This window comes from Ischnura elegans, chromosome 4, assembly GCF_921293095.1.
Source record: "Ischnura elegans chromosome 4, ioIscEleg1.1, whole genome shotgun sequence".
NCBI classification, from domain to species: domain Eukaryota; kingdom Metazoa; phylum Arthropoda; class Insecta; order Odonata; family Coenagrionidae; genus Ischnura; species Ischnura elegans.
Window position 1 is genome coordinate 38,866,880 of NC_060249.1, and position 18,556 is coordinate 38,885,435.

Below are 18,556 nucleotides of genomic sequence, written 5' to 3' on the forward strand. Positions count from 1 at the left end.
AGTCACGAAATTTCTGAGGAATAGGATAGAAAATAAGCGTTAAATTTGATTTCGCCCTTGACGTATGGATTACAAAGGCCCATTCCGTTTTCGTGGTGCCAATCTATTCGGTGAATTTCAACCCAAGAAATTGATGACTTTCTCGTGATTCATTACTCAACCCAGGGGCCGTATTCTGTAACTCCAAACCGATCGGTGCGGCACCGATTCGTCGGGTGCGACGTCACATCGACTCCCGGTAAGAAGTCGTGCGATTCTGTACGAACCCGATCGGTGCGGCACCGACGTGAGGGCGAGAGATCGTCGGTACCCGTACCGACAGCAAAAAGGTGTCGGTACGGCCACCGACTAGTGGGTTTCATCAACTCCCCGGTGCGCATTGTACGCTTTATTTTGTGTTTATCTCATCACCGAGTAAATAATGAGGTTTGCTGCAATGTTATCTTTTTCTGCCCCTTCGAATAGGCCACTATAATTCACTGTGTCAACATCTATATTGATTACCTTGACATAAATATAAGATATTGGTTAATAAACATGAGGTTTGCCACTATATAATGACTTTCTCTCATTTATGTTACCACTTTCACTCGCTTGTAATAGGATTTCTTTCACTCTATCATCATTTATTTGCTCATTTGACATAAAAAAGATATTTTTTACTAAATATGAGTTTTGCCGCAATGTTATCACTTTATCTCACTCTGAATAGGCAACTATTATTTCACTCAATCATCATTTGGCGTTTCTCTCGGCATAGAAATAAGATCTTTTTATTTAAGTATGAAGTTTGCCACAACGGTATCAGTTTCTTTCATTTGTAACAGACAACTATATTTCATTTTATCGTCAGCCATTGATTCCCTTGACGATAAAAGAAGATATTTGTTAATAAGAATGAGGTTTACCGCAATATTATCATTTTCTCTCACTTGGAATGCGCAACTTAAACATATGTATTTCACCCAATCACAATTTCTTTACTTCCTCGTCATTACAATTCTTTTAATTACCCCCAGTTCCATATTTTTATAACAATTTCCTAACTTGTTCCTCTAATATGACATTTACATTTGCTTTTGAATCCTACGTTCACGTTCCATGGTATGTTATTTTCGTCTGCTACCGTGCCAATGGCATAACCTTCCGTTGATAACATTTAGACGGAACTTACCTAATGACAACTATATTACCAAATCATGAATAAATAGCAATATACGGAACCAATATTTAAAAAAAGAAACTACGATCTCAAGGATAGTTTCAATAATTCATTCCAGCAACAACAATCTCCATCACATACAAACTTTATTGTGATGTTGTAATATTGTTTCCTTCGATTCTGTAGGTACAGCATTACTACCACACATTATATAAGCATTGTTAACAACTTATCCAATATCGTTTATCTTAATCTAGCAATAAGTCGTAATTTCCGCAAATAAAAAGATTGAGAATGACGACAACAAACTGTGCCAATGAGTCTTCACTTGTTTTTACCCTTCTTTCATTGGTGGAGACACGTTAGATGACTTCTAACTTCGGATATATTCGGATTTTCCCTGTTTGAGAAGGAGGGGGAACCGTACCGACTGGTTTGATACCGACGACCATACTGAATCGCTGAATTAGCCGTCGTCGGTACGGACTGATGTGCTGTCGGTGGGCTGGGAAGGGAAACCGACCGGTGCGGCACCGACGAAATACAGAATACGGCCCCAGACTCCGCGTCGCAATGCAGGAACGTGTCGGCTCCCTTCCTTTTTCTCCGCTTTAGCGCCTCCAGCCGTAGGCCTCCCATGTCTCCCGGCTAAACTGCACGGCCGCAAATCCGCCCCGGATACTTTCACCCGTGCGATATTCATATCGATCGCGTGTGCCTAGCGGCCGGTCGGCCGGCTTTACTCCTTGCGTTTTGCGGTGACGCGGAGACCTCAGAATTAACATTTTCCTCGCCGGGGTATGCGAGTGGGATCTCATGTCGCTCACACTCCTCCAATTTCTCTCTCTCTCGTCCGGTCGTTTCGTAAATATCGCCGCGTCTCGTGAAAGCGGGGAGGTCATGCTGGAAGTTTGAGGAAGCCTTAAGCCTCTAACGCGTTGGAGTGGAGCGCTTTCACTGGTCTCATCCTTCATACGGGGGATTAATTGTTTTTTTTCCTCTACCCTTGGTCCAAACTTTTTAGGGCGTTGTGCTGCGAGATGAACGATGATGGTGTGCTCGGGGCCTTATTAACTTGGGCCTCGATGTCCGCTTGAGATCCATATGTCACCGTAGTTATGTCGTGAAAACTTTCGGGTATTCTTATTTTTTTGTTGGATGCAAGAAGTGACAGTAATGGCCTACCAGTATTGTTAACCATCTGTAATAATAAAGTTGTCATGTCCTTTTGATGGTTCACGGTTAGATTAACAGGCCCTGATTTGAAGGATTTTTGAAAGAAACTTCTTAAGACAACACTTACCCATCTCTCGACAGGTATTTTTGGATACAAATTACTCGCGTAAAACTTTTGAAATTTTAAGGGTATACACAATAAACCCTGTCCAACATTTTCCAGTATTTACACTAACAAAAAATCATCTAAGATTATTAATTAAGGATGAAATGTAAAATTATCTAATTTGAGGTAAAGAAAAATGTTGACGGATGTCTACTTCACATGCTCTGAAAAATTCAAAATAACAGCATAAGTTATCAGCGAAAAATCCATAGCCAAAAAAGACAGCTCGAGCAGGATGTATGCATTTTTTTAAAATTGTATCGTATATTCCGTGGTGTTGTTTTTAAAATCCAATTTCGCAATCTGATGCTTGAAACTCGTTGGTTTGGATTATTGTATGGTAAATATTCATGACAACACGGATTACCAAATGTGAATTATTTGCATATTGTGCCTCCTTTTACCAATTTTTTGTGATTATTCTGCTAACGCTAATGTTTTTTCTCGGCGTTCATATTTACAATTGTAATTATATAATTTTCAATGCTCTACTTAGAAAAAATGCTCTCCTTATAAAAAATATGAACCGTGTTTAAGAATTGGGGATCTTTGTGAATATATGCGGTATTCAATTTTGATCATTAATTTGGTAAAATCGAAGGTAATTACGTAGCTTATGGCTGCGAGAAATTGTAACTATCGGTACAGCTTAAGGTGTATGGAAGTGTTTCACCTCTGATTTTTGAAAACAGGTTATTCATTTTCATACATGATATTGGTACATCCTTTTAATCCCTGTTTTTTTTCAATAATGCGTAGATTTGCTAACAGCTTTTTCTTCCTAGCTTTAAGTCATACAGACTTTGAATGGGATGAAAGTTTGTTGGTTTTTGTCTCTATATTATGCAGATGTGAAAGTGAGAAGAGCGTTTTTATGGAGCTAGGGTTACTTCGCAATTTTCCGAAAAAAATTCATCAGCTTTTCTGTTTAGCTTTCGAGAGAAATAATGAAGAGAGCAGCAGGATTCGGGCATGGTCTCGGCCCAAAGCTCCCTTATATTTTTCTCCTCATTATTTTTTAAGCGCTTCCCTCTCATGATTGTTTTTTTATCGAGATCTATGGCAGCGCTTGTATTCTTTGTTTTTTTTGTTGGAGTTGTTTTGGCCGCAAGCATTCGGAATTTATCACGTAGTCGGATATTGTGGAGTAATTATCGGTTTTTGTTGTGCCCAGCGTAATGGCCAGGTATTTCCTATTATGAAGGTTCACTCGTTTAAAATGCATATTTTTATTCCCTGTAGAACATTTTATTAATACCACTGTTAATGTGAAATGCATACAAAATGCTTTTTAATAGTCGGTAGGTATACAGTGGCAATTTCAAGTTACATCGTCTTTTTTATAAGTTGAGCCTATGGCGAGTGGCGAATATTTACTGTAGTATATTTTGTTGCTTGATAGAAGTCAATTATATATTTTTCTCATGGTATTATTAATTATGATTTTCCTTAAATTTCTTTGTTGAGAGTGATAGCTTACTCAGCTGACGTACTTTTTCTGCATTAATGATTGGATCTGTGAAACCCCATGAAAAAAGTTTATATGCTTGCGCATTTAAAGTCCTCATATTGGTTATGGGAATATAATGTCGTCGCCGAGTAAATATGTGATAGCGTCAATTATTAGTAATGCATGCGAATGCTAAAATGAGGTTTCATTCTAAAATTAATTCATTATTTGTTTAATGATGATTGTGATGTTCCATCGATCTTGTTAATTGTCACATGTGTTCTAGATTTCGTTGTTTAATTTTATGTGAAGCTGGAACAATCCATCCATCCAGTATTTGAATGAATATGGTAATTGGCGTCTGCCTGAATCCATTTTTGTTTTTTTCCATCCTTCAAATGGATTTGCCATTTGATGGCTATTTTAAGTTGTTATTCTTCATTGTGACTGAAAAAAGCTGCAAAAATGTGCTATCTTTTATATTTCATATTTAATTTTTTATAATTGTAATTTTTTACATGGCATCCATAAAAGCAGGTGGTGATTTATTCGAGAAATCTGTGGTTAAGACCGTAATAGTGTGAAAATTCATTGTAGAGTGGGACATTGAGGGAACTGAATTCTTCCAGATGTTACTTGTTTTTGTGTGTGCTATGGGAAATGTTAGTTCCGACATCCAATTTCTATTTTTGAAGAAGAAACGTTATATCAATTACCGGAAGAAAAATGTATTCGTGTACGATCGGGATTGTTGATGGAATTATTTCTATTAGAACGTTTACGATATCACGTTGTTCTAACTTTGTGACTGTGAGGTGTAAGAAAATGTTCAGAAATAAGTCTTATTTATGAGTACCGAAATATGCGTATGCTGATTGTTGTTGGCTTCTTGAAGTCCCATGTGAAAATTTACTGGTGGATGAAACTTACCCTTGTTCCATTCATCTCCCGGATGCATCAGAAGGGTCATTTAGAGAAATTTATGGGATTTTGTACCATTTCTCTTAGGCGCGAATTTCCTGGTTTGCTCACGGTTGTATGAGCTTTTTTTGAGATTCATTTCTATTCATGATGGAAGACTTTACGGTTAAAACGTTGAAAATGTATCCATCATAATTGAATATCGGAGTCCTAATGCCATACTATTTCTTTCGGCTGTTGGGGATTTTTACTATTGACAACATGTAGGGTCCAAACAGCACGATGAGGAATGTATTCGAAGATGGGGCAATTTCAAGTTATGTGCTCATGTCGCCCTGAGTTTGTCCATTCAAACGTTTCATGGTTGAATTATTGCTATAAAAAATGGAATACATCCTCGGATTCAGCACTTGGAGAGACCAATTCTCTGATTAAATGCTGCTAGTCTGTTTTTATACTGAACTGCTTTCTTCTGCCGTGTGACCTTAAAAAGTGGATGTAGTTCCCTTCAGTACCTACTTAATTACTTGTGTTTATTTGTTTTTATAGTCTCTTTAAAACGAAAATGCTGAGTGGGAAAGGGCTTATAGTGGATGAAAAAATGAGGGCCAAATTTTTAATTTGATAATGCTGATCTGCATTGTATGGTTCATTCTTTATTTCAAATTTAGCCATGCGTTATATTTTAGATATCAATACATATTTTGGAGATAATTATTCCTATCAATGCTACTATTTTACTTGATTTATCTGTATAATTCTCGAGCATTGAACTAAAATACTTTTGTAATGAGTGGATGTTATTTTGCTAACAGTACGATATTTATGTTTTTATCTTTTATGGTACGGCACACCTGTAGCACGGAATAATGGATGCCCTCTGTGAATTAGAGAACAATTCTCTTAGTCTTATAACTTCTGGATAATTATTTTAAAGTAGGGATGGACGGATCCAGAATTTTTTCGGATCCGGATTCGGATCGGATCCTTGATTTTCGGAGCCGAATCTTTCGGATCAGATATTTTCAGATCCAAATGCATTTTCAAAATCCTGACGCTGAGATTCCCCCGATGATTGTTCAATCTCTAGGGAAGAGTCGCACTATGTGCCAGTCGTATTTTGCCTTTTTTATATTCCACGGCTGAGATTCTTCTACTTAACCTCTGCGAGAACTTTCAAACAAAACGGTTCATGAGTAGACAATAATCGCATGCGACGGCGCATTCGAAGATAGAATCGGAACTCTTTCCTCCATTATGGAGCGTTGCATTCACTGAAGCTATTATTTAAAATTTCGGATCCAGATCCGATGTCTTCCGTGAGTTTGGATCCGATGTATCCGATGAAGGGCAATATCCGCGGATATTTGGATCCTAGGTATCCGATCCGACCATCCCTATTTTAAAGTTTAAAAGTGAAATTGATTTAAGTATACCGGGACTAGCCACGGTGATAGCTTTTACGGGAGTCACCCGCAATGCACAAATTTTCGCACCATCAGTGAAATTGATTTCACCAAATCGATTAAATGCGAATGAACTCTATGAAAACTCTGTGGTACGTTGCAGATAGAGGATACACTAATTGCATCGTCTTAGTGAATCACATTGCACTCATTTTACGTAAAAAAATAATCAGATACTTCATCAAGGTCTAGGTCACTTCATTTTAGATCATTTTAACATGTTAACCACGCGTATTTAATTATAATAGTTAAAAAGCTCCCCTACTTCGGGTTAGCTGTTTTCGGAAATGTAGAAATTAGTCCTGCCCTTTGGAAGAATGATGAGAGGTCTTAGGTTCCATTGCATGTTATAACTTCTACCTTTTGGAGAATAATTTATTTAAGGAAAGTTAATAAATATTATGGGCAGTTATACTTCGGGCTTCGGGCAAAGCTCCAAGTCAGCACTCAAGATGGCGCCTTAGGTGTAGTGTTAAAGGCGAAGAAAATTTAACGATGGTGACTTTTTTCACCGGGTTTATTACCTCAGGTGTATGTTTACCGTTTACTTTAACTGCAACCTTGTTGAATGTGTCCTTGACCGATTCTCATCCCTAGAGAAATACGTTTCCTAAATGCTTCTGCTTGTGTTGGAATGAAGTTTTACCTAGTATTTAGAACATGGAAAGAATCATCCGTACAACCTTTTTTTATTAACATATACATACAAGCAAAAATTTGTAACAAAAGCATAGCTTTAAGAAATGTCTTTCTTATCCTAAAACGCTTTGTACAGGCATCAAAGGAATGCTGATTTTCTGAATATTCTAAAAATATCTTGGACACTGCCTCATTTATCATCAAGTCGTTCTGTAAGTCGCCCACTGCTTCACCATCGTCACATCTCGTTGAGGTTGGTAGCTTTACTTGTTACTAGCGGTTCAAGTATTGGGGGGAATGTTGCATTAATGACTGTTTTATTAATAATTAGCCCTAAATATTTATTCCTCCGTCGGGTATGAAAATGTTTTTTACTCGGACACATCTCAATTCATTACATTTAGTAAGCTAGCTTCCTTATGGAGAAAATTATTTTTGGTTTCCCAACTTGCATTGGTTTTTGGTATACTTGCACAAATCCTCTGTAGTGCAAATCATTATGAAACATATTTTAACACAGTCTATGAGAAGAATATCATGGCCTTCGCAAACGGTTGAGCAATTTTCACTTCCAGGAACTAATACTTTGGCCACTTTACGACGATCTTCTTAATAGATTAAATAAATTTTCTTGATTCGGCAAAAACGCTCACAAGTCCTTTCATCCTACGAACCAGTCTCCCATGTATCAGGAATCGGCTATTTCTCTCCATTTCCTGCCAAGGAGGACTCGTATTTTCTAGTAGTTTATCTTCAGCGCCTTCCTATTACGAATTTGTTCAGAAATCCCTCGACGCTCAGTCCTTTTTATTCCGTTTCTTGAGGGTATCTTCTCCCTTCTGTTTATCTTTTGACACGTATGATTTCTGGTAGAAGTTGTAGAACAAGATAAAGTGGGAGGTGAGAATGGGAAGGTAGAAGTACACAATGGGCCTACTGTAGTCACAGCCCGTCATCAGTCCATAGACATTCTGCGTCCAGCCAATAACGAATTGTACCTGAAAAATGGAGAAATAAAATAAGTGATTTTCGTTCGTCGTATGTTTTACCTTTCGTAATTTTGTTAAACCCGCAAGAATTCTTTTAAGAAATGTAATCTCGCTTTCAAAATGTAAACCTACTCTCCCTGTGTATGTTCTTGTTCCTTGATGCAGATTTAAAAATCGTAGTAAATAAAACTTAAAAGGAAAAAGGAAATTCCGCTTAAAATGCATATATATGTTAGGAAGGGGTTAAAAATTATTTTCAAGTGTGTATTTAGATATTTAGGAAAAATGAGTTAGTGTATTTTTCCCATTCAAAATTAGTTTCACCAATTAGTCATCTTCCCCGCCAATTTTCTTTTAGGTTTAACTAGAGCTAATTTATGCTGATGAATCGTAATAGTATAAGACTCGTATCTTCATACAGCCTATGTTTAGACCTCTATGTATTTATTGATGTAGTTTTTTGTTAAGGGTGATTAATTATTAGGTTTGGAAATGTTCAAGTACCCTTTTAAGAAATTTTGCATTTGTAAACTTACCATTTGCATTGTTGTGAGGTACTTCTTCCACCAAAGATACGGCTGTATCCATGGGCCCAGCGCGGCGAGCAAATAATAGCCATACATCAGCACGTGGATAACGGCGTTCATCATCTGTGCGAATGTTCCTGTGCCCCCTGTGAAATAAGTATTGAAGAGAATGATTAAACTACGAGAGATATTAAATTTATAAGAAATATCTTTTTTTAATGGTCTCTATTCGTTAATCAGTAAAACTTATTCTTTACTATAGTTCATGTACAACTTATGTTCTCCCAAAATAACTCAACGGTGGGTCAAAATTCTCTCAATTCTGATTGGACTTGTGAGTCTTTAAATGAAATAAATTGTTGGCTCATCGGTTCTTTTATTATTTTTCACCAGTCTGGTTGAATAGACTTTCAACTCAAATTCACTCTCTCGTGAAAGGTGAGATAATTGGTATGGTTAATTGGCAAATTATTGAGCGAAAGCCAGACTCCTCTATCGTATTTTGAAGGTGCCATTTATTTGCAGTAACTTCTCTTTTGGAAAGAATTGGTGGTTTGAGGCGTAACTTTGTGAAAGCGATTCTTTATGAAAAATGAAAAAGAAGAAATTTGGTTCTTTCACGAAGTTTCTTCTTTTTCATTTTTCTCTTTTGGAAATAAATTTTTTTGGTTAATTATTTTTATTTTTAGCCATTAATGAATTTTGTATTGAGTGTTAATTAATTACCAATATTTGCTAAGTTCTTTCGTTTTTTTGTTTGTTGCTCAAAAAATTGTATTTTAAATTATTTCGGGTTATTATATTCATGGTGAATCAAGGATGTTTTCACTCGGCCAGCAGCTGTGATAACTCACCTGGAGCGTATTTCACCACTATCCACGCCAACCATAGAGTTGTGATATGGTGAAACACGTGAAGGAATGTTACTTGGTTGTACTTCTTTCTGAGAACGAAGAGCACCTGTAATTTACAATAAAATAGTTTAATGACTATTCGTATGGATAATATGTATTTTTAAATTTTGGCGAACATGCCTATCTTAGTAACGAAACATAATGTTTTCAACATCCTTGTACCAAATGTCGAAGTTTTTTGGGGGCATAATCGTTATGGACCGGCTAACTGGATTTTTAACAGTCCGCTTGTGTACTTATTTTTTTTCACGGCGTTGGTCACGAATTCATGCACTGAAGATTTTGTCACCGAATCGCGTGAGACTAATAACGATCGGTCCTTTTCGTGCCCTTATCGATATACGGGACGTTATTTCCCTCCCCTTTCGATTCCCAAGGAGCCTGAATATTCAAGTAAGTGGAGACTTTCACTTGGCAGCTGTGCCCTTGCTAGGCCTAGACATCTCCGTCCACACGTGGTGGCATTGAAAAAATTCTGCAGTGTGAGCGCATTTGCTCTGGATTGAGGCTGTTTTTAAGTTAGTCAGGGTTCCCACTCAACCGTGAAAACCTTAAAACCGTGAATAAGCCGTGAATTTCGTCTACCGTGAAAAAACCTGGAAATAGCCGTGAATTTCGCCATGAAACCTTAGAAATCTCTCAAACCTATTTGTAGAGCTACGATTGGCGGGTTTTAAAGAAAAATCTATCTTTCGATCATGTCTCAAAGCGGAGTCACGTGCAGATACAGTCCACACATTTATCTACACCCGTGTATTCAAAGCGCAATCATTAATTGGTCCATGTACCTAGACAGCACATTGACCTTAAGCCTGCGATTGGAAGACATTAACTCTGGCAAAAAAATCAGGCACTTCTTCACTTCCCTACCACCCTGCTCTCTCCATTTTCCCACTCACACCCTTTTGCCGGACCTGAATTTTGCTAACGATAGGTGACATCATAAGAGATAGCACTTTCATTGCTGCGTTTGCATTCAAGGCATCTGTTGCGTTTGTTACATTTTTAATTGCGTGCGGCCGATCAATATTTCTGCCTAAAATGCCGGATCTACAAACCGTGACTTTGATGGCATTTAGACCGAGAAAACTTGGAAAAAACCGTGAATATTGTGATGTAGTTGGAGTGGGAACCCTATTAGTGTTTAATAGTGATTATCGGCGTATTAGTTAGTTTTCCTCTTAATCACTTTCCATGTATATTGTATTTCTGTACTTCAAGCACGAAAAGACTCCCTCCGTCACGATCTTTTGTGGAAGCAGTCCTTATTTCAACTTTGCTGATATTTTCGTTTAGTTGCACTCTTTGTTTACGGAATCGTTTGCCATAGTCACTCTGTATTTGTTGTAAACGCTTTACAACAATCCCTGGAATTAAAATGATGTGAATTCATCATTTCTTAGTGTTTTCCTCCACAGTTGGTGTGCAAAATTTTACGATTTTCAATTTTTAGAATTATTACTCAACTCAGTTGCAAGATAATGTTACTAGTACATTCCACTTATAAATTCATAAGATTGTATTATTTACACACTAATAAAATAATGAAATATTTAGATTCGCGAACTCGAGGGAAAATGAAGTACATAGCTCCGAAATGGTATATCAAATTGATTCAATGATCATTCAGGGCCTGTGTCAGTTCTTCGACTTGGAATCGGCTCGGAATCACTTTTCGTAGAATTTTCTCGCTCTGAAAATGGCTGATTCGCTCGCAACTTAGGCCACACTGTTCATTGAGTTTAATTTTTTATGCCTCAGTAGTTGATTAGAGTTAAAATTTCTCACCTTTCCTTGTAGGGGTGTACTTTTTATGGGAATTCATTCCTCCTCAAGAGCGAGACTCTAAAATATTGCGTAATATTCGTTAATTAATATTTTTAAATATGCATGGAGGTATTTCAAGTACTAATGAAAAAGTTTGCTCTTATACTGAAATAGTTCTCGCAGACTCATCGAGGTTTGGTGGAAACTCAATAAGTTTCCGGGTGAGTTTGTTTCCTTCCCAACGCTCTAAACGTGGTAATTTATGTAAATTACAAATGGCATCTTTTGGCCAATGCGATTGAATAAATGCAGATATACGATAGTTTAGAGTGCACATCTTGCCAAAGAGTGCTGCGTCTAATAGTAGCAATGATAGCATGGATAGCACCCATTCTGCGAATAAATTAGTGACGTCATTAGTCTAATTAACGGAATGGTTTGTCCCAGAAATGTTCTCCTCCCATTAGGCTTCAAGCCCAAAGCTACGAAGGTAGTACTGACCAGTCATAACCTGAATCCGATGTGAATGTTATATAGAATTATAAAAGATGATAACCAGATTTCTTTTGACAAATAACTTCTTCCCCCACCATCCACGGAAATCAGTTTAACCTTTCTTTTCTATTCCTATGCGTACTGCTCGCTTTGTTCTATCTTGCCTACTGCCATTCGGGCACCCAAATAGGTTCAAGTTATTAGATGTATTTCTTCAACCAGCGGAAATAGAACCATAGTAAGCCTGAAGCCTACTGGCGTGTTAATATTAATTTATCTTTCTTACTTTACTAAGGTTTGATTGCAGGGAAAGTATACGAAGTTAAAAGTAAAGCATTATCATTAGTAATCCCGCTGGAATATCTTGCCCTGGAGATTATTTCATCGGCGCACTTTGCTCGGCGATGTCATAATATTTGTCGTAACTGCTGACTGGTGTCGCCATCTAACGAGAAGGATGGTAACCGGTTGGAGTTTTTCCAAGCTGCGTATAGCGGTAATCCTCTCTCGCGCATAATGCCGACGAAATAAAATACGTATGCAATTTTATTTTAATGTCGTAGCTCGTGTATGAACTTCGTTCCATTTTCGTTGATATTTTTCATGCCTTCCTACCGTTCTTATTGACGGTAAATTTTTCCCCTACCGCTCTCCCCGTGCGACTTACAACATTGTCGTCTGCAGTAAAATTTTACTTTGTTTATAATCTTTTCTCTGTGAGATTGCGTTTATTTATTGAGATTTGTTTAAATAAGACAGTGGCGTAGCCGTATCAGTAGAAGTAATTAAAATCTGAACCAATGTTATCATAGACAAGAAAGAATAAGTAAGTACATATACACATTGCCCTGCAAGCCGCTTCAATAGCCTGGACACAGCCGATAGCAAAATAAGAGAAGGTGTGCGTTGTAGATTTTTTTACTTCTGAATCCCTCATATTCAATTCCTTTATTGTTCGAGGAAACAAATTCCGATACCTCCGAAAACGTTCGGCAAAATATCTGCCGTGATTTATTGCTCCTGCCTGTCTTAAAATCATCGTGAGATTCCTAGATTATTCTCCGTGTTGCTCTGAAAGATCTATTCATAAAGGCCAGGGTTATAATTATATTATACTGGAGTCATATATGAGAAAGAACAAGGAAGCTCTTTACTGGATCCACTATTCCTTCAATACATGGCGTTGGGTTTTGGGTGGATTTCTTGTGAGCTATAAGTAACTTAGTTTATACATTTACAATGCCTCCGGTATTGAGGTACGCTCAAATCACCGAACGCCTAATTTTCTTTCGCCAGGTCTCCATGGGATAGAGTTGCGAAGTCATTTTTTTGTCCTCGTGGGCTTACATTAGTTTGTTCCCTTCGCATCGGGGTCCGGCTTAATCCTAAATGACGAATGACCAGCGTGGGAAATTTAAATTTATGACATTCTGCGTTTCAATTTTTTAATATGCATTTTTCCCCGACACTATCCACCTTGACCTCACATCGAGTCCTCACGTTGGATTCATTCGTTATTCATATTCATGACATATGAAGCTATGTCACCTCCTCCATTCTCGGAAATGAAATAAAATAAATCCTTCATGTCATTACTTTGAAAGTATGCCACCTGCAGCACCAAAAAGCAATTTTGTTAGCATAAAAGGTTTTCCTATTCCTCGTACTTCTTTATTAATAAAACTACTATTGTAATCTCAAATAATAATTATGCATTTTTATTTATTTATGATGTTATCACCGGGACAAATAGTATTGACAATATATATTTTTTAAATGGTGTCATTTCAGGCGTTTTATTTTTACTTTCATAGCTTGCTTATTCATGTACGACGTACGAAACGAAATCCATACGTTACATTTTCTCTAAGACGAAAATAATCGTTTATATGAAGTAAATAGAGATCTGATACTAATCATACCCTCTTTACAAAGTTAGTGAAAACATTTTGAAATATTTGCATGCCAAGCAACGATCGGTAATATTTGGAGGTAATAATGCGTCTAATTTATATTCCGCGAATAATGCGTATCATTTCCGATCGTATGACTATTTAACCCATACACGGAAGGCCTAAATATGCATTGTGCCGTGTTAAATTTTCTATGCTGGTCATTCGTCTTTGTGGTCCAAGCAGAATCGTGATGCTAAGGAAACTAACTGATATAGGCCCATAAGGACGAAAAGCGGACTTCGCAATTGTACCCTGTAGAGACAGAGCGACAGACCTACCTCGAGATCTATTTAATATAAATGAGTTTACGGACCTATACTTCTAGTAATATATATGCCAATCAATAATATAGAGGTCGATAAGACTTACCATTTATTCTAAAAGTGTGAGCAACAACGAACCACGCAAAACCGATGCACAAGACCGTCCTGTTGCTGATTGTGAGATGCGGAGACACGCTCATTTCCGGCGAATCGCTCGAGAAGAGAGAATTAGGTGACGGATTTGAAAGCGGAAAATACGTGTCCTTACATTTTTCTAGCCTTATTCTAAAACACTCAATGAACTAATGCATTAAATGTATACCTACAGCAAAATTTTCACGCGCAACGAATAACTTAGTCATTTATACAGCGACTATATGGTGGTAAAATAAATTATTTGTTCCGGTAATATCATAATAAATCAATAAAAAAGTAAAATTATTATTACAATAGTATATTCAATAAATAAAGAAGTACGAGGATGAGAAAACATTTTGTGCTAACAATCAACAGTGAAAGAAAACCGGTGAAGGAGCCCATCGTCGGTGAATGGTTTTGTATGTCTGAAAAGGTCTTTGCGCGTGTACAGTCGAAGGATTTACCACTAACTCCCTACGATTTTACTGCCCGTTAACTTCTGCCTCAAAATTTGACCCAGATCCTCGCTCCAAAAGGGCTTTTTGTGATCTTTAGGCTTCGACCATTTTCGCCCCTGTCGCGCTTCACTGTTGGGTGGGGTAACTTCATCGGAATCCTCCACTCCCATCGTCATGGCGGGGGTGCATCCCTAGGGGTGGTTTATTTTCGTGGGGGTAGTGGGAAATAAGGGCCTCGCTCTTTGGAAATTGCAACACTCTCCGATCGAAGAGTCTCCTCTCGCGGAATAATCCATTTCCGACGGCAGAGGCAATTTTGGTGAAATGGAGGGGGAGAGGTATGGGAGACATCAGTTTTGGTTCCGTGAACGGGTGTTGGCTGCTGACACCTTGAAGGGGATACACTTGTGATCGAATGTGATTCGGAGCGTATGAGAAGACTCATTTTTTCGTTCGTGTTGCATTAAAATAGTGTCACGGTGTGGGTCTGGTACCGAATATGTTAGAAAAGAGTCATTTAAATAATTAATATATTAATGAGGAAAATGTATTGAGTGAGTTTTAAAGCTTAAGTGGCTTTAAAATTTCAAAAATTTTAATCACTACCGGTTTCGACCTAGTTTATATCTCTGTCGAAGACATTATCCGGTGGTAACTTTTTTGGAGGTTATTGACTTGAGTTTATTATGAATATGAGGTGAGAGTTTTTAGTGTCATAATAACGAGTGTTTAACGCTGATATAATTGTTTAAATTTTTAAATTTTTTGCCCATACCGTCATATTGCGGCGTCATAATTAACGTTGGAGGAACAATATGAAAGTAGAGCATATAGTTTAACTGGTATCATCTTGTCTTTCTGTGGTTACGATTGATTTTTAGGGCATAGCCTCATCGCTTCAGTTATTTTTTCTCGATCTCTGGTCGGCATCTTCATATTTTATTCTTAAAATTTGTATAATTTGTAATAGTTAAAATTTATACAATGGAGGGTGCATTTTACGGGCGCTTTTTCCGTAAAATTGCTTAAGTATAGCAAAGATTTTATTTTTCATGAAAAATCATGGTTATCTTAGTCAGATTTAGTAATGTAATGACGTTCACATGAGGAAACGTGGTTACATTACATTCAATCGTTAAATTCTTGGAAACTTCCATTTTTTTGTCTCAGATACTTCTTATAGATAATCATTAAGTTATTTTATTCTCTTCTCCAGAGGTGACAAAGCCACTGATCTAAGTAATTGGTGTCGGTGAACAAATATTGTTGGAATTATCAAAATTTTGCTAGAACGTGAATGGCAATATGACTTTTGGTTACACTCCCTCTTATAATTATCTTTTCTTACGTTACCACCCATTTCTAACCTATTCATCTGAACCCGTGCCATTTTGAATCCGTTTCTCTATCTTTCTTCGCAAATAACTCCTGCTATGCATAAAATATTCTCTCGGGGAGTCCCGCGTTGGGAAAAAACTGATGGGAAAGTATAATCGAGTTTTGTGAATGGGGTACGGTCTTTTTGTGCGGATCAATGAAATCATTGTGTGTGTTACCAGGTTTTGAGGTCGAAGGTCTATTATCCATGTTCATTCATGTAGTTCTGCCGCGGTAGTCTTTGATGTTTTCAGCTTTGAGATTTGGATTGTTCACCTTTTAGAAGCTGCTCACTTGGTGAGGATAATGACTGTCTTTTGTGTTTGATTTGTGAGGGGATATGGATCCAATGTTAACCCGTTCCTCAAGGGGCTGCAGTGTGACTTTCGCCATGAGTGACCCCAAGGAATGACTTAAACGGCAAATTTCACATCTAGTCTTCTACGTAAGAAATGCGCTTAAAACGTAAAAGAGTCGATAGATGTTCGAGGTTTTGGTATGAAGAGATTTATTTTATTTAACGTGTATTGATTTGGAATCGGAGGAATCAGAAAACTATACTTTATGAATGTGATTCCACTCTGTAAATAAAAACGTTCAGGAGAAATGGAGTATTTGTTAATTCTACTTCATTTCACCGCCATTAAAAGACAAAGTATTTAAATTTGGCTGTCCTCAATAAATAATAAAAAAATAAAATTGTGATCAAAGTTTTAGACGGGGATTTAGATGATGGAGAAGGGTGTTTTTTGGGGGTGAAATGAAGTTAAAAAGGGTTTAATTGAAAAAAAAATCTAGTAAAATTGGAAATATAGATAAGTTAATGATACATTATGCAGAACATATTACGCTGCATCAGAAATGTTGGCCTTGGTTGCCTCTTTCATTGTTTGAGGGTATGAGTTACATTAGAATCCCACAGCCAGTATTCGTCTCTTCCTTTGATGGAAGAAGTTAATAATTGCTGAGAATAATCACATTGGTTAATGAGCGCAGTTAATTTCAGGTGTATTCATATACGAATGAAGTCTCTGTGTAAGCAGTGGAGTTAATATGCTGTTTCATGAAGGGTATTTTTTCTTCAGTGTGTTTATTTTTTGCCGTTAGCTGTGAATTTTTTCGCATGAATAAAAATCTTTGGAGTACTCGAGATTTAATTTACCTCATGGTATGGTAAGTATACGCTGGGCATGAGCAATATTTTACATCGAATGGTAGGGAATCGTTTCTATGTTTTCAGATTTTTTACACCAATACATATTGCATAAGTGTGGCTCTTAGCGAAGTGCAAATAATTGCTGTAAATTTACATATGCCGGCAATGTTTAATTTTTATTTCGGCACTTGAAAGGCATAAATAGGTCCGCCTTCTACCTTTAAATGACGCAAAAAATAATATTTCATTCACAGTATTACTGCAGTGGTCGCTTTCGTGTTCCATGCTATCTTTTACCTTTCGTTACGTAATCGATTCAATTGCTGTGGACGCCCTCTATGGTTGACTATACTTTTGCCCAGTAAAAATGTTAATGAAGGCAGCTATTGTTCAACGTCGGAGTTTCCGTTCTGTTCTATAGGGAATAGCTCCTATGTTCGATAATATTTTTATGCCCTGGTCTGCGCTGCCTTCATCTTTGCAGATCCAATTAAGTGTTCGGACGATGAGATATTGCCGGCAATTCTCCGTTGATGGCGTAACTCATTTGTTTTCGAGCTATGGATGTCGGTAAGCTCATGAGGAAGAAAGCTTGAAGTGAAATTGATTCCTGCTAACAATAAATGTGGCATTTCTGATGTTCGCATGAATGTTTTATTAGCAAACTAAGCTTTTGTAAATTAATTTACATGCGAAGCCAATTTTCCCTATCATCCAATTTCAGGACTTCTGACCATCAGCCAATGTTATTGTGTTTTTGAAATTCAAACAATGCTTTTGAAATAATTTTCGTATATTCTTGATCTGCTATTTGTCATAATAAAGGACAGGCAATTGAATTCTAGTTATTTTGCAGTAATACTTAATTAATTGTTGACTTACCGTGTCCGAGAAGTCGAATATTTTGATGAGGAAGAAGTAATACACTGCCCTCGCCATCTGTAAATAAGATATTTTTATATTAATTTACAAATGATGAAAATATGATTTTTATAATGCTACAATTATTAATGTTGTATTGACTTCTATGAAGACGGTATTTACGTCTAATTTTGATGGTTTTATATGCAAATATTATGTTTTATTTTTTCAAATTTTTATTTTGTATGGTTTGAACGGTCATCTGGCTCTATTTACCCAGCTTAAGCCATTTTTTAGTTATACGTTTTTGCTTTTTAGTAATACTTGATTACCTGCTATAAATATATCCGGTAGATACATCGATTGTGTTAATTGGTTTATATTCGAGTGTTGAATTCCGAATAGGTATAGACGTTTGTGATCTCATATTCCTCTTGTCCATGATGTACTATGTATTATATAGCTCATGATAGTTTTCTAATTTGCCATCCGCCATCTACTGCTCCGTAATTCATGAGTTGTAAAATAATCATTTGTTTTTAATGGTCCTTGTTCCATTGGAGCAATTTTTTTCTGGATTTGCGGTAAATATGTGGAATCATTTAATTTTATGAGTCGTTCCAGCAAAGATAGAGCAGAAATCCCGAATCATAATTGGCTACGTATGGCTGTCACC

General features: G+C 37.0%; 2 protein-coding genes across 8 annotated transcripts in view; one reads left to right on the forward strand and one right to left on the reverse strand.

Moving 5' to 3' along the window:
* Positions 1–18,556, forward strand: part of LOC124157299 (oxysterol-binding protein-related protein 9) — a 289,688-nt gene that overhangs the window by 106,147 nt on the left and 164,985 nt on the right. The window lies entirely within an intron of this gene.
* Positions 7,015–18,556, reverse strand: part of LOC124157300 (elongation of very long chain fatty acids protein 1-like) — a 34,111-nt gene continuing 22,569 nt past the window's right edge. For all 4 annotated transcript variants that reach the window (XM_046531913.1, XM_046531912.1, XM_046531916.1 and 1 more), the window contains 4 exons: positions 17,902–17,958; positions 9,351–9,456; positions 8,506–8,642; positions 7,015–7,978 (listed from right to left, as the gene is read on the reverse strand). In XM_046531913.1, coding sequence (XP_046387869.1) covers positions 7,778–7,978; positions 8,506–8,642; positions 9,351–9,456; positions 17,902–17,958 — 501 coding nt within the window. In that variant the 3' untranslated portion in view covers positions 7,015–7,777. The remainder of the gene's footprint in view (positions 7,979–8,505; positions 8,643–9,350; positions 9,457–17,901; positions 17,959–18,556) is intronic.